Source organism: Phragmites australis, chromosome 11 (assembly GCF_958298935.1).
Source record: "Phragmites australis chromosome 11, lpPhrAust1.1, whole genome shotgun sequence".
Classification (NCBI taxonomy): Eukaryota; Viridiplantae; Streptophyta; class Magnoliopsida; order Poales; family Poaceae; genus Phragmites; species Phragmites australis.
Window position 1 is genome coordinate 19,742,046 of NC_084931.1, and position 22,208 is coordinate 19,764,253.

The 22,208-nt window shown below is 42.5% G+C and overlaps 1 protein-coding gene across 4 annotated transcripts; it reads left to right on the forward strand.

Moving 5' to 3' along the window:
- Positions 1 to 599: 599 nt before the first annotated feature.
- Positions 600 to 6,643, forward strand: LOC133885840 (uncharacterized). Of its 4 annotated transcripts, none has more exons than XM_062325602.1 (6): positions 600 to 688; positions 3,184 to 3,487; positions 4,225 to 4,532; positions 4,607 to 4,654; positions 5,018 to 5,424; positions 6,010 to 6,643. In XM_062325602.1, exons 2-6 carry the CDS (start codon positions 3,213 to 3,215, stop codon positions 6,355 to 6,357), a joined length of 1,386 nt encoding a protein of 461 aa, XP_062181586.1. In that variant the 5' UTR covers positions 600 to 688; positions 3,184 to 3,212; the 3' UTR covers positions 6,358 to 6,643. The 4 variants fall into 4 exon arrangements, with proteins under 4 accessions (XP_062181586.1, XP_062181583.1, XP_062181584.1 ...); XM_062325599.1 differs by lacking the exon at positions 600 to 688 and adding an exon at positions 2,579 to 2,956; XM_062325600.1 differs by lacking the exon at positions 600 to 688 and adding an exon at positions 2,579 to 2,952.
- The last annotated feature ends 15,565 nt before the right edge of the window (positions 6,644 to 22,208 follow it).

Consider the following 22,208-nt stretch of genomic DNA (forward strand, 5'->3'; position numbering starts at 1 on the left):
CTATTTTCATTTTCATATTTTCTCTCGAAAACTTAATCAAATACGGGAAAGCCGAAAACAAGTATGAACTCGGTAACGTCGAGATATCGAAAATGAACCAATCCGAGTGAAAACATACCGGTATCGGTCAAGAACTGATAATTCAAATAAGGAACACTGACCTATAGAATTATGACTTCAAGCATCGATATGACATATAATTAATTTACACCAATAAAAATAATTTATACTATACACAGATAGATCATGTTATGATATAAATCTTAACTGAAAAATAACCAATGTGTCGTAACTCAAGTACTCGACATAACATACAGTCACATAAAAACTATGATTGGAGGTGGCGCAGGTGTAGGAACTTAAACGATATCGGTAGGTCGGTAGCTGATTGAGATCGCGTCACTAGAGTCTGAATGAAGTTTAGGATATAAGTGATATTTGGTTGACCAACTGAGCTTGATCCGTGAGCTATATTGTAATTTGTGAAATTTGATCATAATTAGGAATATAGGACCGGATTTCACCCGTCCGTTTTCATCCCAATGTAACCCCCCGAACTGAATAAAACCCGTTCCTTCCCTCGCTCCACCTTGCGGTCTGACGCCGGCGCTCAACCCAGCAGACAAAGCATCGAAGCCTCTCGCTCGCCGCCAGCGGCCAGCGCAGGTGTCTTCTTAATCGTCCCCAGGTAATCCCCTCTTTCTCTCCCTCTCCGCCTGTCTGTGGAATCCTTTCACCATCACACGCGCACTTTCCGACACACGGAGAGCGCGCGCGGGCGGCGGCCGGGGCCGATCCCAGCTCGCTCGGCTCACGTGCGTCTCCGGCTTGCTCGCCGGTCTTTGCTGTAGCTTCTGCGTCTTCTTTTATCTCCTCTGTTGATCGATAGTCATCGGTTGGTGCCCGAGAGCTCAGACGATTTGCCGCCACCCTGCGAAGTGGAAAGTAAGGGCCGCTCGCCGCCGCTTTCCCGCCGGCCTTTACTGTAGCTTCATGTTTGGAAGGAGACTATCTACTTCCTTGTTGTCGTGTGCCCGGGTTCTCACTACCAGGATCGCGACGGTTCTGCTTGGAAAATCCGTGTCTTCGGCGCCCGCTCTTCACTACTCCTTGCCATTGTTGAGTGCCTGTTCGACCCGCATCGAGCTAGCTTTCCCGTAGTTGTTTGGTTTTGTGTCTAGCGCATGTCACGCACACGGACAGGGTCGGGCCTTCCTTCCTAGTTCAGTCTTGACGAGCAAATACTTGTGAGGAACTCTTTGGAAATCTATTTCCTGCTGGCCTCTTGTTTCATTTGATAAGCGGCATGATGTCTGGGTCTGTTACTTGCTTACTCGGTCTAGGATCACGTATGCGAGATGCCGGCTTTGGGAGCTATTCACCATTTGAAGCTAGTGGAATGCGCAACATCGAGGAAAAGTGCTTCGGTGTGGTATTTAGGATGACATGCAGTGTTATCTCGACACCGGTGTCCAAATTTATTTGCAGAATCGGATACCTAAATTTAAATTAGATTCTGATACCTGTGTCGAATTTCGAGTTGTATATCATGTGTTCAAATTTTCTTTACTGAATCGAAAATCTGAGTCCGAGTCTTATTCCGACATCTATGTCCGTGTCCAAGTAACATTAACGACATGTCATGGTACTCCTCAAGAAACTCCACTTGTGGGGCCGAGGTCTTTGTGCTGTCCTTGTTTGCAGCATTCAGGATCTACCGAGCTGGCTCGCTTGTTTGATCGATATCCTGATGTGTTCAATAGGTTTTGCTCCGGTGGAAATACTCGCTGTTCATTTAAACTAGGATTTGAGGTGTGCAGTTTGTATCCTGCTTTTACTTTGCTGGTTAGAGTTGCCAGCTTCACAAAGAGTGACGACAAACTGGTTGATCCTATGCGTGCCCTGTGCCGTTGGTTCAAATGCGTATGAAGCTGCTCAAGGTTGATTCATTGGGGCTCGTCAGGAGCGATCAGATGGGCGGAGGACGTGAAATGCATATGGAGGCTGAGTAGAAGCACCAAAGTGAATTAATTCCAAAGCAGATGGACATTCTGGGAGCATGAATGCAATGCTATTGGCTTAAGTTCGTCATGTTTTTGGATTGAGATCCTCTTACTTCAGTGTAAAGTCAGTGACTTCAAACGGATCTGAGTTATTAAGATCAAAAGTGAACAGTTCAGATCTTGTGCTACAGTATTTTATAAACAGTAATCTCGTACTTCTGTGTTGGTGAACAGTACCCCCGTGATAAGGTTTCCGACGGAAAAAAAAACTGTTCATCAAGACTCAGTTTACTGTGTCTCCGACAGCTAAAGTCACAGATCTGGATCCCATGTCTTTATGCTTTGCCCTGTTTAGAATGACTGAATTTCTTCCTCGGGAATTTACGATATTTTTGCAATTTTTAACTTTCAAAATATAAAAATAAAATAAAAAATAAAAAAGAGTGGGAAGGATCGTGGAATTTGCAACACCCGACCCATTACAAGGGCCCAATTAGGCCCATCTAAAAAGCCCATTAGGGTTAGATTCCCCTCGCCTCATTGGCCTTCAGTTACTCTGCCACTGCCTCCCTTTTTGTTGGTTCCCTCTTTAGTTTTTCTCCCGCGAATTGTTAATTCCTTCGCCATACTCAGCTGCCGCCGCCGCCGCCACCATCACCGCCGCCGCCGCTGATTTTCGCTTTGCGCCGCGTGAGCAGAGGACAGGAGCGAGAATTCAGAGGCTGGGAGAGACGTGAGATTTGCCGGGTAAGCGCTGCTGCCTGGTGCGCGCGTGCGCCAGGCGGCTCTGTCCCGACCTGCATGAGCCGCCATTGTCCCTCCTCGCCGTGGATGCCGGCCTCTGTGGTTCCGTTGGTCGCATCGCCGCCTGTTAGCTCCGCCACCGCGGCCCAGGAGTAGTTAAGGACAGCCGTGCCAACATCAGGCGGCTGGCGCGAGAGAAGCCGCGGTTGGTTAGTGTGCGCATTGATGCTATATATTCGAATTCATTAGCTCGGACAAGTTGCAAACTGTGTAGTTTTCCGCGAATTGGGGCTCTAACATGTGCTCATGTGATGCCTACATGCCAAGGGAACTCAGTGGGGGATAAGTTCTACAGCCCCCTCCTCAAGTTGTACACTTCATATCCTTATGTTATCGCATTCTTTTGTTGAAAATGCTAACTTCTTAAATTTCTCAGTACATATGGAGGTTGACGCCTAGTTTAAAATGGAGGATGCTAATGAACTACTGGACTTGGAAGTTGACATTGTCGGCCTGGACGGTGGCACCGCTTGGAGCAAATTGGCCACAGCTGAAGACCCCGACGCCACAGAGTGCTCAAGTTCTTTTGGCGACACTCTATCGGGATCAGAGGGTGATGCGAGGCCTTCGGAGATTAGTGACATTGAGGTGGCCTCACCGTTCTGCCGCTATCATCCTAATGGAGATGCTGCTGCTCTGCTAGACGCAGCTGCTTCTGACAATTTGGATAGATTGTTGAAGTAAGTAGGTTGGGTATCCATTAGTACTTTCAAACTTGCTTTTCTGCCTTCTCATAAATGTCGAATTCATCCTTAAGAGACTAAAGATCATCCTTATCTGAAGATCTGATGTTTTTAGAAGATTGCTCTAATAAAATTTTAGGCACTTGCTTACAGTTTCAATTCGTAGGCTCTAGAAGCTAGCTTCTGAAGCTAGCTCCAGAGCAGCTGAGCGCCTCAGACCTGGTGCTTCTCTCTCATAGTTCTTTTTGTGCTCTAAGAAGCTGGGCTTCTGAGCCCAGGATGATAAGGACAGCACTGTGTATTTCAATATCCATCATATGAAAAAAATTGTCTTAGTGATAACAAACCATCTCTAGGATCTAATGTAGTTGATTACTGAAGTAATGAGTTTACAAAATCCTAACTATGTGTTGGCTCTTGTATCCAACTTATGCCATGCTGAATCCAGTTTGTGACTGAGGTCTCCCTTGTGAGTTTGATGATACTGTAGATGTCTATTCCTAAGCGTTTATGAACATACAAATTACAAAATTCAAATCTTGGCAGCATGATGCCTGAACATTAGGTACAGAATATGCCATTTTTATTTGTGTAGTTTTCAATTTGTTTGCAGCAATGTCCAGTGCCTTTGGTTCCAATCCATGGTATTATGTCAATTACTTCACTGTTTATGCATTTCACCTTACTTTAGATAAGGTAAAGTGTATGTAACAACTATTTATCATCTATTACAGGAAGAAAAAGGTAACTGATCATTGGCGAAAGTACGTAAGCCCATTAATGTGGCGATGCCAATGGTTAGAGCTGCGGATGAAGGATCTGCAGTCTCAAGTCTCCAAATACGACAAGGAACTTTCTGTACTTAAGCATGAGAAGGAGTTGCAGACAAAAATGATTGAGTTGGATTGCTCCTCGTCGAGATCAGTACCCTTCTCCTCTCATTGCTGCAGGAAGACTATGAAACGGAGGAGGAGAAAGAAAAACGAAGAAAAAATGGATGCTTCATCATACATCTCAAACCACACCATATTCTCTTACTTTGGTAAACACTATGGTCTACTTTACACATAGAGATACCAATTGTCTTGTTGATATCTCACATCAATTATCCTGCAGAGAAAACAGAAGGAGATGGCCATTCTATTGAAGACAATGCGAATTTCGGTAACACTGTCATTGCTGATTGCATTGTTTGTTTCTTCATACATATTAAACTCCTTTTTTGTTATAGTTTTTGGAGTATCTTTAGTATTATATTTGTTAGAGCAAAATACCTTTATTAGCTGCATCTTCCATCAAGAGATCGCACAGAAAAGTAAGTAGAAACTCAATTCCTGCTTCTGTGATGAGCGTAGCACTAGGTATGCTGACCCAATTAGTAAAAATTTTGTTCTAATGATTACATTCGGAGCTCAGTTTACCAAACCTTGTGACCTGATTGGTACGTGCTTTTATTTAGGAGTACAGTATGTAATTTTTTGTTAAATGGTGCAGTTAAATTAATGAAACCTTTTCTTGACCATCCAGCGGATGACAACACAAAAGGGAACAATGATGCTGATTGGCTACTCGGTATTGAAGGAGGTGATACCACTGCTGAGCAGATTCTTTTAAGTATTCAATCTGTTCAGGACAGAGTATTTCTTCTGAGATCAAATCTCAAGAAAGCAATGGCTAAGAAGAAGGGAATAACCCTTAAAGTTAACACATGGGTCAACAGTACACAGAGCTCCAATTGCTCACCAGGAAAGGGCAAAGTTGCTGGACTGCTTGAGAGATCTCCCCAGGACACATCAGATTGTGACATGGACGACTCTGCCATGCCTGGAAGTGCTGTCTCGAGCTATGGAGAAGCTAGCAACATGGATATTTTTGAGAGCACCATGAGCTTATTGTCAGCTGAAGGTCCACATCAGATGGGACAATTACGTGAAGTAAGCTTCTATGACTATTGTCTCACACCATAATAACTTGGCAGTGTCGTCACCTATTTAAAGGAGCTTGAGCTTCAACTTCTATCAGTTACAAGTTAAAAACTGTCCAGCACAGCATAGTTATGGGTGACTTTCTCCTAAGCACTTCAAGAAGGCCTAACATAGCATTTGACTTAGATGTTGTCAAAATTCTGATTAGTAATAGTTGTTGTCTTCTGGAATTTTTTACGCATGCTCATTGATGAGATGCAGTGCATATCGAATCAAAGGAGGTCTGAAAAGTAGCAATTCAAGTAACTGATTAGATGAAATCAAATATTAACTTGCATTAAAGCTGGGTCTAAAAGAAAGCACAAGAGAGCGCCACATCCTCTCAAATGTTCAGTGCTGTCTGATAATCAATAAACCGGAATATATCTTTATGTTAAGATTATAAACCCGAATTAAACTTCTAGTGAGTTTTCCTTTAGTATCTAGACTCTACTATAAAGTAACAACTTTAAGAATTCTCTCATTCTGCAAAGAATGAGAATTATTGTTGTTTTTGGCTAGTTTATTTACTATTATTTTTTCCTTTGCTTGCAGAGTTCTGAAAATGTATTGATTGACAACCAAGCGGCTGAGGAAGGATACCAAAACTTTGAGGTGATCAGTCATCCAAGCAAACGACTAAGGGTATCGGTGAAGCGAGAAACCGGCGCACATTCCGAGGATGAGAGCGTTGCCCCTGCAGTCGGCGTCAAGAGAGAAGCACTGGAAGAAGGCACGACAAGCTTCAGCCTTCAGGGAGCAATCCTGAAGCCCTGCTTCACGGGAAAGCAGCGGGAGCGGAAGCCGATGAAGCAGGTCAAGCAAAGACGAGGTGGCACAACCGCAGCAGCTGCTCTCATGTCGTGGAGGAGCAAGAGGATTCGGAAAAAGAAGCAATTCTAGGATCGGGCTACCTCCATCTTTCTGTTTGCAGTTTCCGATTTCAGTTTAATTAGATGAGAGATGATGACGGCAACTTCGGGTTTGTTTTCTTTGTATCTGGTGTTATTTAGCGGTGCCATAATCAAGAGCAAGATGGAAAATGGCGCCTTGGGCTCAGGCGAGAGGTGCTTTTGAGGCAGTCTTGCTTCTGTTTCTATTGTTGTTGTTGCTGCTTATTGTCTTGCCCTGAACAGTTGAGCTCGTGATAAGGATTTGTTTGTATGGATTCCGTTCGTTTTTGTTGCTACTTTTGTCTTCAATTGATTCGCATTGCATTTTGTTCTGGTCATCCAATGTTCGAACATATGTGAGCAGAATAATGATTGTTTTCTGCTCATACATTTAATTAAACGTAGCGAAAGTGCAGAACTTAGTTCATTACTGCCATAAGTTCGTATTCCTTGCTATTAGGTGAAAACAGGATGGATATTTTTTCACTGCCCGTCCTATCGAAGTCTTGCAAAATAAATATAGAATGTAATAATAGCTATCTGATACTATTTGTGTTCGATTCTGAATTAAAAAAAAAATACAGAATGATTGGTACTCATTCAAAGTATCTGAATGTTTGATGTTAAAGAGAAAATTTATTATGATTTTAGTTAAAAATATGATAATATATAGGTAGATTGTCGCACATCTGTAGATAGATAATACTGAATACTCTTGTTTTCACATCTCAGTGATTACTTTCTATGCTCACTTTAATTGCACCTATATATTGTCTAATGTGCTGTATGGAGATGCAAATGAAGCGAAAATTTTTCATATATCCGACTAATTGAAAGCTTGCGGCATTGTCTACTCCGACTCTGACTCTGAGAAAAAAAAGAGGATATGATACAAGATGAAGAAATAATTATCTGACACTATCCGTGTTCGACTTCAAAAAAAAATATATGATACAATACATAATAAACTATATACATCTATATCCGATCTGATTACACTCATACTTGCTATCAAAAGCTGCTCCATGTTTTTTTCTTTCTAAAATTTGATTTGTGCACAAGGGATCCTTGCTGAATGCATCAACATAAGTTTTCGAAAACATTTCATGAATATAAACTGCCAAATCGAGCACAAGCTAGAAAGGTGCTGCTATAGTGGGTCAGTTGTTCTTTTTTTTTTGGGAGGGGGGAGTTTGAAAGGAATTGAGGACGTCCTAAAAGGAGGTGAATTAGGACACTTAAAAACTATTGGTTCCAAAACTTTCACAAGATAAGCCTATCTCAATTTCTATCTAAATATACTCTAGGCTTATCTAGTGTGTCTACTCTACCGCTTAAGAGAATTGTAAGGTAAATTACAAGTAAGTAAATGTAAACGTAAATGAGGTAGAAAGACAAATTCGGCACGAGAGATTTTTATCCCGTGGTATCGGTGGCACACAAGCCACCCCTAGTCTAAGTTGGAGTTCCACAAAGTATATATTCCCAGTCGTCAAGTCTCTTCCGATCACGGCTCTTGAGATACTAAATCACCAAGATAAGGCCTCAAGCACCATGAGCCACCAAGCCACCAAGCCACAAGGTGAGGTCTCACCACTAACCTCTCTTCAGGTCACTTGTACGTCATCTTCACTTCGAAACTTTAGTCATAAAGACAAGGGCCTCCGCGTCCCTACACAATCCTCTTGTCACCGCTCTACACCAAGCCAGAGGGTCCACAAGTTACCGACGAGTCACCAAGACTCCAAGGTGCCGACGTACCTCTTGGTATATGTTTGGATCACTCCTTGATCCGCACTCTAGGTTGCAGTACTTAGCAACTCTTCTCTTTAGGCCTATAAGCACTAATCACTCACTAATTGTGCGCTTAATCACCTTGGATGAACATTTTATGCTCTTGGATGGCTTGGATGTCTTCTTAGGTGTACAAGGGTTTCTCTAGACTCCAGCAACTTCAAATGAATGAGTGGAGGGGTATTTATAGCCTCAACCCCGCGGACTAGCCGTTATCCCAACGGCTCACATATTCTGTGAACACCGAATGATCCAGCGTTAACAAAGGTACAAGCACCGAACCATCCGGTATGTACATTCTCAGAAACTAGCCGTTGGAACTCCACTCAGAGTTCTTTTGAACAGGGGATTGTACAGTGTAATCTTCAATCCATCACCGTATCATCCGGTGCCTTCTAATCCATTTCCTCCAAAAATACCAAGCTTCTGTTAAATAGTCCGGTGATAATTCCTATAAGTCACCAGACAATCCGATCAGTTCAACTCAGATTTTCTCCAGAAAAATAGTCCTTCTGTTAAATAGTCCGGTGTATGTGTCCTTCAGATCACCGGATAATCCGGTGCATATAACTTCAAATTTCTCTGAAAAATGACCCTTCTGTTAAATGCTTCGGTGAAGCCTCCAGTGTGCATCACTTCATCATCGGACTATCCGCTGAATAGATCTTCGATTTTCTGCGCTTGGATTCTTCTCTGCAAGAATTAGTCCGGTGTACATCTCTTTTGATCACCGGACCTTCCGGTGAGTGCAATCCACTCTGACTCCTTCTGACAGAATTGCTCCGACGTGTACACTCTTTATCACCAGATCATCTGGTGGGGCAAACTGCCTCTGGACATAATACTCTGGTGAGTGCAAGTCTTCCAGCGTCGGACCTTCCGGTGAGAACAATTTCTTTGGAACTTTTTTCAATTCAATCAAACTTTGTCCCGGCTATGGTGGCTTCTTGATGTATTGCATCCATGAGATCTAGTAACATATATTCTTGACAAACATATTAATCCCATTGACTATATTGTCATTAATCACCAAAATCACAATCATGACCTAATAGGGCCATTTTCGCTACAGAGTTATTGTAGTTTAATAGAACGGTCTTCTTTCCGGTGGTTCATTCGGCAACTTCACGTGCCTCAGTCCAAGTCTCGGAAGCCAGCGAGTTCCTCCGACGAGAGCGAGGGGAGCGGGGGCAATGGCGTTGTGAGTTGTGACAGAGAAGAAAGGGTCTGCGATCTTCGACTATATAGTCTTTCTAGATAATCCCCTTTTTTCCATTTGGTATCTTGTGTGAGGTTGGAGTATTATGTAGTCAATCTCCTCTCTGTCTTAAAACCTTTTTGCAGGAGACTGCATCCATACAACAAAAATGGAAAAATAGACAACATACGTTGGCATATTTATCAAAATAGACAATATATTTGTGTATTTACAAATTTAGTACTCATATTCGGTACCTTAAATTCCGAGAAAACCCTGGAACAGTGTGCCCGGGCCATATTCAGCACTTCAGGTGCTGAAAACTCACCGTATTCGGCATCTGAGGTTCAATAAGTATTTGAATAACAAATAAAAATATGTTACAAGCTTCATGGTTCAATAAATAGGTGAAAAACAAACTTTATGGTTAAAACACTGCAGTTTGATAGTGCGGGATAGTTTACTGTCGGGTCGGACATGTCCTCTTGTCATGGTCAGGTTGCTTACAAAGTTTGCACTTGTGTAGGCCATCAACAGCATCTGCTTTATCCATGTCACATTGCAGCCTCGTGAATCTAGGCCTTCCAGGATCTGTGTATCGTGCTCGGGGATGAGATACCCACGTAGGCCCATCGATCGCTTTGTAGCTGCTTTAGATATTGAAAGACCGCATCTTGGAAAGTCATGTGCTCCTCAATGCATATATCATGAAGTACGGTGCTACGCATTGTGATCCGTCATAACATGTGACAATAGTATGGGATTATTAGTTTACACACAAAAGACTCATAACATATGATTTCAGGTCATCTAGGTCATTAGGTACCTCAATCAAACTCTCTATGTGTTGGCAGTTCTGAATTGTTATGAGCCTCCCGTACAAAACTGTGAGACGTTTTTCATAACAAATATGAAAATTCATACCGTATCTGCTAAACAAAAGTACATCTAATAAAATTACTACTTAGATATTTGCATGATACACATGCTAAATATTTAAGTAATTAACAATGCTAATTAAATCATCATTATTGAATACAAATGAAATAATCAATATTCAATATTGAATTAAAATATGATTTAAAATAACATAAAAGTTATATTGACCAAATATTCAATCTCATTATAAATTGACTTTGCACTATTAACCTATTCATAGATTTCATTGTGCTGAGTGAGCTGAGGGGAGTAATGGAGTCTACGGTGAGTACAAGACACTAAAAACATTCATCTATTTTACTTCATAGCTGCTTCTTTTATTTAACTAAGGCTAAGAGTTCATGTGTACATCGCTATTTTAATGGATTACATTAAAAACTAATTAAACCGACGCACACCACTATTAATTTGAAGATTTCAATTTGATAATTTATCGGTGCATTGTGATTTGAATCAAATCTTTCTGTCCAGTCTAAGTTTTTTTTGACTAATCAAATTCACACTAATGACTATTATAAAATCTACTAACCTAAGCAAATAATTACTATTACACAACATCATGCTAATTACTATTATACAAATTCACGCTAATTACTATTACACTAACTAAGCAAATAATCAGATTCATATAATCAAACTAAGAAAATAATTGAATAAATATAATTAAATGGATTAAACACTCTACTTACTCTAATTACTATTATTGCTGCAAGTACTAATTAAAAACATAATTTAAGTACTTATCGTATCTCGCGCTGCTACTCCTCTTTGCTTCGGGCTGATTCTCCTCTCATCGCGTTGCTGTTACTCCTCACCTCGCGCTGATTCTCCTCTCTTCTCCACGCGTTGCGCTGCTGCTTCTTCTCTCCTCTCCTCCTTACTTGCGCTTCTGCTCTCCTCTAGTGCTGTGGCTCGTGCATGCGCTAATGCTACTCCTCACAAGCGCGCTCTCATTTTATAGCAAAAAACAACAGTGCGAGGATCACTAATTACCAGGGACAGTAGAGACATGAAGTGATAGCGAGATGACATGACATCACCGTGTGCCAAAAGCAGAGATAGGAAGTGATGGGAGCAGCAGGTCGAGCTGTATTCGGTGCCTGAGGTGCCAAATATGGCACTGTGCACCGTATTCATCACCTTAGGTGCCGAATACAGGCAATTTTTGGCACATGAGGTACCAAATACGGCACTGTTGCCCATATTTGGCACCTCAAGTTCTCCGTACCCCCGGTCCTCTTCGGTGAGTCCGCCACCGCTTGATTCCCTTCTATCATCGTGCCGAAGCCCATCCACCGTCGGCAAGACTCCAAAGCATTGCCCATCTTCCTTGGCCATTAGATCCAAATCGCATGGTGAGATCAGATCTATATATACCCCTTCGCCGCCCAATCACATGATGACTTGTGGCTACATAATCCTCGTCAGTGCTTTTTGCCATGTCAGCCAACCACATCAACAAAACCTGCCGACGTGTCAAGCCATCAGTAGAGCCTATACCTAGTCAGCCCAATTTATTTTTAATTCGGGAAAATTGGCAATTTTGCACTTTAGCCCCTAAACTTTCCCGTATATACCTAAAAGCCCCTATATTTTTGTAGTTTAGCCCTTAAACTTTCCTATTTTTATAAAAGGCCCCTACTCTCTGTGTTTTATTCAAAATAGGTCCTTTTCTTTTTCAGATTTAACCCTAAACTTGTTTTTAGTGTAACTTTCTCGTTTTAGCTTCGATTTAGACGATTTTCGCACTCACATGTTTGTAGTAGCATGTACTCTCTTTTAGTACCTTTTTAATAGATGTTAGCTATTGTTTGGTGTACTATTCTTAGTTAGTTTTGTTGTGTATTTTCCAGTGTGTTTCGAGAGCAGACGAGGAGCAGTTCAAGAATCTCTAGGACCAATTCTTTGAAGAGTCTGAGCAGCAAGTTGGAAGAGGCAAGTGTCCTTGAACATTCTGATCCCAATTTTTGAAATGTGTTCTTTACTTCAAACATGTATGCTGTTAATTTTGAATCACATTTACTTATAACACCATGTTCCATATAGTCTTGTCACCTAGTTGTTAGTAGTGGTTATGATGGGTAGCTTTTGCTTAGCTTTGCACAAGGGTATGGATAGATTGTTGGTTAAACATGACTAATGAACTATGCAACTATGAGTTAGAACATTTATGGAGAAGCGGAAGGGAAGAATAGAACTTTCTGAAGATACAAGGTGCAAAAGGAGGCTTCTGGGTAGTGTGACACCACTTTAATGGCAGTGAAACCTTAGCGGGCTTATTCTTGTTGGGAGGATGCTTTGTAACAACCTTGTAGTGATTTTCTGAGCGACACACCATAGGCGTGTGTTAAGTGTCTTGCAAACACGGCAACATGGAAATCATAACTCATGGGGAAAGGTTGACAACCTCTATAGAGTGTAAAATTTTATATATCAATCATGCTCACGGTCATGAGAGACTTGGATCCTCACATGATTAGTTGGATGGTTTGGTTGGTTAGTGGGATGTTACCTATGATAGGTATGAAGTCGGTTAGTTTAGGAACTTGATGTGCTTTCTAAGTAGTTGGGAAACATAGGGAGATGTTTTTAGGAGATGGAAGTCTAGTGATGAATCACATAGTTAAATAGGATGCTTTTATAAATCTACGTTAGCACAATTGTCATTTATGCAAATTTAACCTGTTATAGTATGTTCCTTTATTTAAGCTTGCATGTCATTTATTTTCCATGCTTGCGGAGTACGATATGTACTCACACTTGCTATTTTCATCCAAATGTACATCAAACGCTGCTCAAACACTGAAGGAGAATAAGACTACTACATCGATGAAGATGAAGATTGCTAGGCTGGTGGACCCCTAGTCAATTGCTTGTGGAAGATGGGAGCTTCGTTACGTTTTGCTAGTGTGCTTAGTTAAAGACTTTGAGGTCTTTCTATCTTGGTTAAGTTAACTGTTGTAATAGTGACACTGTGTGTGATACACTGATAAAGTCGTTACATGTATGAAATTTGATCTTGGCATACATGTAGTTTACATCTGGTTTTGTCCCTTTATAAAATCGGGTGTGACACTAATTAACATGAAGCACCTAGCTCAATGATTTGAACACCCAATAATGGAAGCATTAGACCTTATGAGAACCTGATGGTAGGTAGATGAGTTGGTGATGAAGTGGAACAATGATGTAGATGATTGTTCGGTGAAGATGATGTGGCACTCATGGTCGTCAGGGTTGAGGTAGAGGTGGCCAGCGTGATGAAGAGATCGATGTAGTTGATCACATTGTCGATGGTGAGATGTTGAGGATGGAGTGGTGCAGTGATAGTCTTCATCCTGTCATCAGCGCTCATGAGGATCGGTGGGTATGTTGGGGGAGCCAAAACCCTAGCATGAATTGTGATCACGAAAGCACCAGACTCCCCCTCCCCCTATTTATGTAGTGCTGCACATGATGGGACCACAAACAATAATGTTGGTTGCGCCTCTGATCGGTGGGTGTGTGGCGCGTGTGGGAACGGGGATCCCCTTTTTCTCTTGGTAGTTAGTTACGGAAAACGTTAGGGTGTTCGTTACGTAGCCGAGATCAATTCCAACAAGCCGAACTGCAGAGCTATAGTCTCCGGCATGACGGTGAGGTTGTCGTTACACGCGCCCTGGTTTGTTAGTGCGGTGTTGGGCCATGTCGTCACCTTGTCAGCATAGCCCACGGTGCCGACGAGAGCGTCGTTGAGCTGGTCGAGGCTGATGTCGAGCAACTCGACGTAGTCGTACATGCCTGACGATGGCCGTGGCATCGTGCTGCTGGACTGCACGAGTTTCTCCCATCTCCTCGCGCGTGGGATCGCTGACACGCCTGTCTTTGGCGGCGACGACGTATGAGCCCACAACAGCATGTGCACCTTCCTAGAAGGTAGGCTCACCCATCTTGCCCCTAAATTAACTACATACATAACAAAGGAAATTGATCCTCGTTTTTCTTAAAAAAAGAAAAGAAACTGATCCACATACAGAACAAATGAACAACCGAATCCATCCAAGCAAGCTAGAATCCATCCAAGCAAAAACACCTTTGGATGGGCCCATGGGTATTATTTGCACGGTTTTTATAGTTGAAGGGTGCTTGTTGTCTGGTTTTCGAGCTAGGGAGGAAAATTGAATTCGGATATAATAGTTCAGAGAGGTAAATAGACTTTTTTTAATCCAAAAAGGAAAACTGACCACTAATTAGCTATCTAGTGGTCGACTACTAAATAGCAAAAGCCAGTTTTTCTTGCTTGATCACCCATGGTAGTTGTTCAACTACAATTTGTTTTAATAAATTTTCGTAGTTTATTCTTTATTAGGAGATGAAATATTACTCCTTGTTTCTCCAAACACTTACTGTTCTCCTTTGAGTGTTGAACGTATTTTTCTGTTCACAAATACTCGGACTTTCAAAAGTTCTACAAAGTATATTATCCTCGGAGGGTGGTTAAACAAATAAAATGTAATTGCATTTCAAGCCCACATTAGAGAGACACAAAAAGAATTGGTATTCAGTCCTACGTATTGTCGAGGTTGTGGAAGTTGTACATCGCTATCATTTATCGTTCACTTTCTGTATCACTATCTTAGGCTTCTTGTCAGTACATACGAAGGCCATTTCCTGACGCCAGTTTTCTTTATGTGGCTGTGCCTTCAGGGAAGATGCCGGACAAGAGCACCGGCGATTTGGGCGCAGACGGTTACCACAAATACAAGGTCTGCATTTCACTTCACTAAAGCACAAATGCACAATCCAGCCTTGCTATATTTGTTGACAGTGATGTTTGGACCATACCAAGAGAAGTCTTGTGTGTGATCCTGCTAAAACTGCTGTGTCTGTCCTTTCAATCACAATTTCTTGTTAACAAATGGAAATGTAACGAGGGAGTTCTAGTTTTCACTTCAATATACAATTCTTTTGTAGGTTGAATAAATACATTTCCACATGTGTTTGCTTGCAATGCTCATATTATGTGCAGAGGTTACTGTACCACGAGTTCAGTAAATGTTATGGCAGGAGATAAATGCTTGCTATTTAATTAGAGATAAGTTTGGTAGAAGTTGGATTTGATTTGGATTAGGAGATAGAGTTTGATTAGTTTCCAATTTAGCTAGAGATAAATTAGATAAGTTAAGATTTTTAGATTTGGATTGTAATTCCTCCTCTATATAAAAGGACAGCCGCATATCATTGTAATCAAACAAAAGAAGAATTAATCTAGTTTGCTCTAATATTATGTCTCCTCAATATATGGCATAATCTCTCACCTAACAGTCGACGTCACCTAGCTATCCTCCCGGTGAGTGTTTACTCTAACAGTTCAGGTGTAATCTCCAATCTTTTGGTTGCGGTGAAACTCACAAACATTTGCGTGTATAGTTGTGGACTGCTTTTACTAATAAGGGTGCGTTTGATAATTTTCCAGGAAGATGTCCAGCTGACGAGTGACGCTGGGCTGGAGGCCTACCGGTTCTCCATTTCTTGGTCCAGGCTCATTCCAAGTAAGAACATTGTAGCAACTTTGGGAGACTCATCTTTCTAGCAAAATTGCCAGAAAGAAGCTGTGAATATCATCTAAAATACCTCACGGCAAGTTTTAATTTTAATCTTTCCCCTTTTATACAATCGCGGGAGGAAGAGGACCCGTCAATCCGAAAGGACTCGAGTATTACAACAACCTGATAAATGAGCTAGTAAAACGGGGTAAGTCTTGATGGATATACAGTATATACTATACTTCTCAGAGCTCGTTTGGAACACAAATTTCACCGGAAAAATTCATTGCAAAATGCATAAATTCCACACCTCAGCTATTTTGTAGTATCACCATGTGTATGCCAGCTCTCAGAAGAACAACAGGAAGTAGTAGACTGATCATCTCTCTGAATTAATCCACTGCAGGAATTGAGATACATGTGACCCTGTACCACCTGGATTTCCCTCAGATCCTGGAGGACAAGTACCACGGCTGGCTCAGTCCCAGGGTCGTGTAAGATACTAAGATCTCCCTCACAGATCACTAGCCCTGCCTGAACACTTGCCACTTCTTCATCTCAAGTCCTGCTAAATGGTATCCCAGGAAGGAAAATTCAACATGCTAGAGAGTTGTGTCAGGGTGATCCCCCTATCTCCAATGCCTTTTATTTTGGCGATCGACTCATTACAACGCATCATACAAATGGCAGCACAAAGGAATCTGCTTAAGCCAATCCTTCCAAGAGCAAGGCAGCTTCAATGTTCATTATATGCCGATGATCCTCTTCGTGAATCCTGACAAAGAGGAACTACTATTTCTAAATGCAATACTTGTTGCTCAGGACAAGTGACCAATCTACAAAAAATAGAGATTTTTCCAATACATTGCTCATAACTACCTATGGATCAAATCTTGCAAAGCTTCCAAGGGACGGTAGGCCAATTCTGATGCAAATACCTAGGTCTACCACTACACACCAGGAGGATACGAATGGTGGACGTTCAACTGTTGCTAGACAAGTTGAGTGGCCGGTTGCCACGGTGGAAAGGGAGAATGTTCACCACACCAGGAAGAGAAACACTAGTAAAGACGGTGCTATCATCACAACCGATTTATCACTTAATAGTCTTTCCTTTGCAGAAATGGTTATCAAAAAAGATTGACAAGATTCGACGCAGCTTCCTATGGAAAGGAGACGAGCCAGAGAAAGTGAGCGGAGGACATTGTCTAGTCAACTGGGAGATTGTATGCCGACCTCAAAGTTTAGGTGGGCTAGGAATCTCAAACGTACAGAAATTTGCCCGAGCCTTGCGGCTTTGATGGCTATGGTTCCAATGGAAAGAAAAAGACCAACCGTGGGCAAGAATGCACATTCCATGCAATCAGACGGACATGGATCTGTTCAACGCATCAACGGTGGTCAATATCGGGGATGAAAACAAGGCATTATTCTGGCATTCTAGCTAGGTCCATGGCCAAGCCCAAAGAATATAGCACCGGCCCTATATAACAAGGCAAGGAGGAAACATCAAATGGTCAACAAAGAACTGCCAGATCATAACTGGATGCGAAGCCTGGTGCAAATTGATACACCTCAAGAACAGGACTAGTTCCTGCTATTGTGGGAGAGCATACAAGACGTGGTTATGCATGCAGGAGTCTCTGGCAATATCTTATGGCGATGGATGAAAAATGGAGAAAACACCACTAAAAGTGCTTATTAGATGCAGTTCCAAAGATAAATACAACGCCATAATATGAAGCATGTTTGGAGCACGCATGAGGAGCCGAAATGTAAGTTTTTCGCGTGGGTACTTCTATAATAAAAGATCCTAATGGTGGATAATTTGGTTCATCGTGGATGGCCACATGATCCCACATGTAAACTTTGTGGCAACGCTGATGAAACAACACTACATTTATGCAAAGATTGCCCATACACTAAGGAGGTTTGGGCATGGGTTGCAGTTGGTTTCACCTAAACACCCTACCAAGCCTAACAGAGTACCACACCATCAAAAGATGGTGGCGAGAAGCAAGCAGAAGGGTGGACAAACAACATAAGAAGAAAGTCCTGGGGCTGGTGACTTATTTCTGGTGGAACGTATGGAAGGAGTGGAACAGGCGAATGTTTCAAAACTAAGTCCAGCCACCATTGCAGGTGGCTCACGGCATCAAAGATGTTGAATAGCGGTGTCGTGCTTTTCTTTTCAATAATATGTTTCCTTTAATAGTTTTTCGTTGCTAGTCAGAGTGTTATGTTCTTACTTATGACTCTAGTTGGTGTGCCGTAGTACTCTGTTGGCAGGCTTCTTGTTTTGTCTATACCCTCTTTTACTCCTTCCAATATAAATTCGGTAACTCTCCTACCATCCTTTCGAAAAAAACCATGTAACTTTAATTTGTGCGTGTAGGGATGACTTCACGGCGGGCGTGTGCTCACTACTACAAAAACTATTTTTAGAGGCAGGTCATAACCCATTTGCACAGGCGTTTAGCCAACCCATCTGTGATCGAAGGTCTGCGAAAATGGACGATTTCCACATGCGCAAACGAGACCGCCTGTGGAAACCTATTATCACAGGCGCCTGTGATAATAGGTTTCCACAGGCGGCCTCTTTTGTAACCGCCTGTAGATAGGTAGATTTCCACATGCGAACAACATAAAGACCCGCCTGTGGTATGTATTTCATTCAAAAAATAATAAAGAGCATATATTTTATTCTCTCTAGATTTCAACACATTTTCAAGACTGATTGCAATATCACAGATTTCAACAGCATTTGAATCAACACAAGTCTAATATTTAACACAAATACAAAATTATTCACAAGTACAATATTTTTACATCACAAGTCAATTTACATCATAAGCTAAATATTCAACACAGGTATTCTTTCATCTCCTACTCACAAAGCCTCGAATGGCTAGCCAATTCACCTTCGAGATCGAAGAATCTGCCACTCTTGTGGATGACTTCGTGCATGATGAACCGACACATGTCACGTTGGACGTTTTGGATATCTTCATCTTTGAGAGAGGTGTGGGTAGGTTCGATCATCCATACCTGAAATGAAAACAGAACTTAAAGAGCTAAAACACTACTGACAACGGAAACATAATCAAATAAGAATGTGCAAGCGCAATGATGACTTACATCCTCAGGGTTCGTTGTGTACCTCCCGTTTACCCTAAGAAATTGACAAACATAATATCCACAAAGAACGGTGTTGAAGCCTTGCTTGTGGCACTTAAAATAAAAACGCAACATGTTCATTAGTTCAATAAAACTCTTCATCATAAATAGTGAGATACAAGCATTAGAGGTGTGTTATTACCGGAAAATGTGTACGAACTACCATCGCATCTGGCTTGGCCGCATCGTGTATCCCACCTTTTGTTACGTACGACTTGTAGGCTCTATTCGAATGACAATAAGTAATTATCAATTCATAAAGAATTTTATGTATGGGGATTTAACGTCGATGAGATCTTGGTACGATTTTTGGGGGAGATCGGCTGAGTGAAGGACCACGAGCCTGCTCGACTTTGGCATCAGCATTATAAAATAAAGTGATCGCTACATGAATCTTTATGTTAGGTTCTTGATCGGCCATTAAGTTGAATACTTATGTTAGGTTTTTGATGTATCACACTTACTTAAAGTTGTAGGGAGCTATGATGTAGTCCTTGTCTTGCATTTCTAACATAGCACTTCCTATGTATGTTGACATTTCAAGCCTGCGTGATTTGGTCATTTGTCTTATGACCCTTGCTTTCTCATTGTTACTCTTTTCCTTAATCTTTGGGTCATTAGTCCTCAACTTCACGACCAAGTTGGGCTAAAAAATTCATTGCGGATTAATGAATCCGACTGGTAACTTCAACTTTTCCACATCGTTAAATTGCATTCTACAGAACAAGTTAGTAGTTATTAGCTTCTATAGCATACATTGGTAGATATATAAACGTAGGGGTAAATTGTAGGCACTTACAGGCACCACACACTTATGAGATTGATGTCGAGTTTGTCGTGATGGAATAAAGCGTGCATGTCCTTAAAATCCACCATGAGATAGGAGTCTCTGCTTAGATAAACGTTAGCGCAGATAGAAGCAGTGATTATGGAGAAGCCCGCGCGGCATACCCTCATGTACCATTCGTGGAATCTCCTCATCTCTCATGGACCTTCTTGGAGTTGAAATAATAGCAGAAATGGCTTACCATTCTCATATTTCTCAGGAACATCTGGTGTAGGCAAGAAATCCAATTGACGAGTACTTAATGTTTTGCCGGTCTCTTTCACCAGATCGCCCTTCACTGGAGATTCCGGAGCGGGTGATGCCTTTGCTTTTGAAGATAGAAGCCACCTCTTCACCGGAGATGTTAGAGTCTTTTCGAATAGGGTAACCATGATAGGGACTCTCCGATGCTCAGGTGAAGGTGCCGGAGGCGGAGAGACTGGGCGCGGGGGCGAAGGTGCCTGAGGCGGAGAGGCTTGGCGTTGGGGCGGAGGTGCCAGAGGCAGAGATGCTGGACGCGGGGGAGAAGGTGCCGGAGGCAGAAAGACTGGGTGCGGGGGCGAAGGTGCCGAAGGCGGAAAGACTGGATGCGGGGGCAAAGGTGTCTGAGGTGGAGAGGCTTGGCGTTGGGGCGGAGGTGCTTGAGGCGGAGATGCTTGGCATTGGGGTGGAGGTGCCTGAGGCGATTGTGACTGCTGACTGCTGAAGATGATATCCCGTCTGGGCCACAAAATGAAGTTGCCAACAGCCTCTTCGAGAATCTTGATACCCTCAAGTGTGCTGATGTCTAGCTTGTACTTCATGAAAAGTGGTTGTACTGAGTCCACTTGTACCTTGGCGTAACTGGCCGGAATATCTTGATTGTGAAATGCACGGCCTGGAATGGCCTGGCCTGTGGCAGCCTCGACAGTGAAGTCTCCCTTGCTGATCGGAACATATAGCATGCAAGGGATAGCCTCTGTGATATCATCCATAGGATATCTCAGGTTATCGGCCTGCGTGGACCTAACGCTGCTCCAAAAGTATGGGCTGGTTGGTTGCTCTATCATCAATAATGTTGCCATTTCCTTCTCCTTTTCATTCCACATTTTCATGAACTGGACCTTAACTTGTTCTTGTATCTATTCTTTTAGGGTATTCTTATATCTTTTATGGGTCTTGTACTAGCCCACAGCGGCTGGGAACCCATGCTTCCAGCCCGCTTTTGATCCGATGCCTCGAGTACCATCCAAGTGTTCCTTGTTCCCCAGGGCCTTGGTAAGCAGGTCATTCTCCTTGTCAGGCTCTAGAGACCCTTCATTAGCAATCTCTTGAATGGTCTGGGTGACTTCCATGGTCTCAGGGCTTTTGAAGGCTAAGCCCCAGACCCAGTTCCTACTTCGCTCGTCACAATTTTCCAAAGGGTTGGGTTTCCCAGCCTGGGCAGCCTCTTCTTCTTTCCTCCTCCATTCAGAAATTTTGGGGGCATACCTGGACGAGCCCAGGTGATGGTGGTACTTGTTCTTCTTCACAATGTGCTTAAAAGATTCACCCAATTTGATAGTCTCAGATGTGGTCTTCTGCCTAACAAACTCCGTCCATTGGTCTGGCGTAATCTTTCTGTATTTATTAAAGGGTACCAAGTTCTTCTTCATGAAGTCCTTATTCAGCTCACTCTTCCAGCCCCAGAAGCTCTTTCCCATAGTTTTCAATGCATTCTGTTTGCCGGCTTCCTTTGTTCCCAAGAGGAATCGGATGGTTCTCTGCAATGTTTCCCACAGGAACTCCTTCGTCTCGTCCGGCAGCAACCGCCAATCAATTATAGTGATTGAGACGTACTCCTTGATAAGAAATCCGCAATTGTTGCAAAATTTGGCGCAGGCCTCACAAGGTGCAACAGGCTCCCCTTCAACACTGACTTGGGTTATTGTATAAGTGCTAGACGGCAACTTTTTTCTACTTCGCTCACCCCGTCTTCATTTCAGCGTACCCCCAGAGGGACCCGAAGTTTTGGGCACAGAGGGAGCGGAAGGTTGTGGCACAGATGATCGATGCAAAGATCTTTGCACCCTCACCCTCTAGAGAGAAAAAAGGAGAGTTGACATAAACAAAAAATATTCCTCCATTTAAGAAGTATAAAATACATTGACTCAACTAAATACCTCTTCGGCGGGATCGTACTCGTTGTCACTTTCCCGATGTCAGCTCTCTCAATCGCACGGAACAGGACTCAGGCTGTGATACGAGCCTGAGCTTTCGCTGCTGTCGGAGGAGGATGGCTGGTGCAGGCTTGGGCTCTTATCCGACCTCCTGCTTGCATCCGCCCCATCTTGTGTCAGGGAGCCCTCTATTGCGAGCGTCCTCTGTGCCGGGGAGGCCTCTATTGCGAGCGTCCTCTATGCTGAGGAGGCCTCTATTACGAG

Excerpts from the sequence above, each read along its gene's own strand:
- LOC133885840 (XM_062325602.1), top strand. The coding sequence starts at position 3,213 with ATGGAGGATGCTAATGAACTACTGGACTTGGAAGTTGACATTGTCGGC. Across the intron at positions 3,488-4,224 it reads AATTTGGATAGATTGTTGAA|GAAGAAAAAGGTAACTGATC; the intron begins GTAAGTAGGTTG and ends CATCTATTACAG. Across the intron at positions 4,655-5,017 it reads TGAAGACAATGCGAATTTCG|CGGATGACAACACAAAAGGG; the intron begins GTAACACTGTCA and ends TTGACCATCCAG.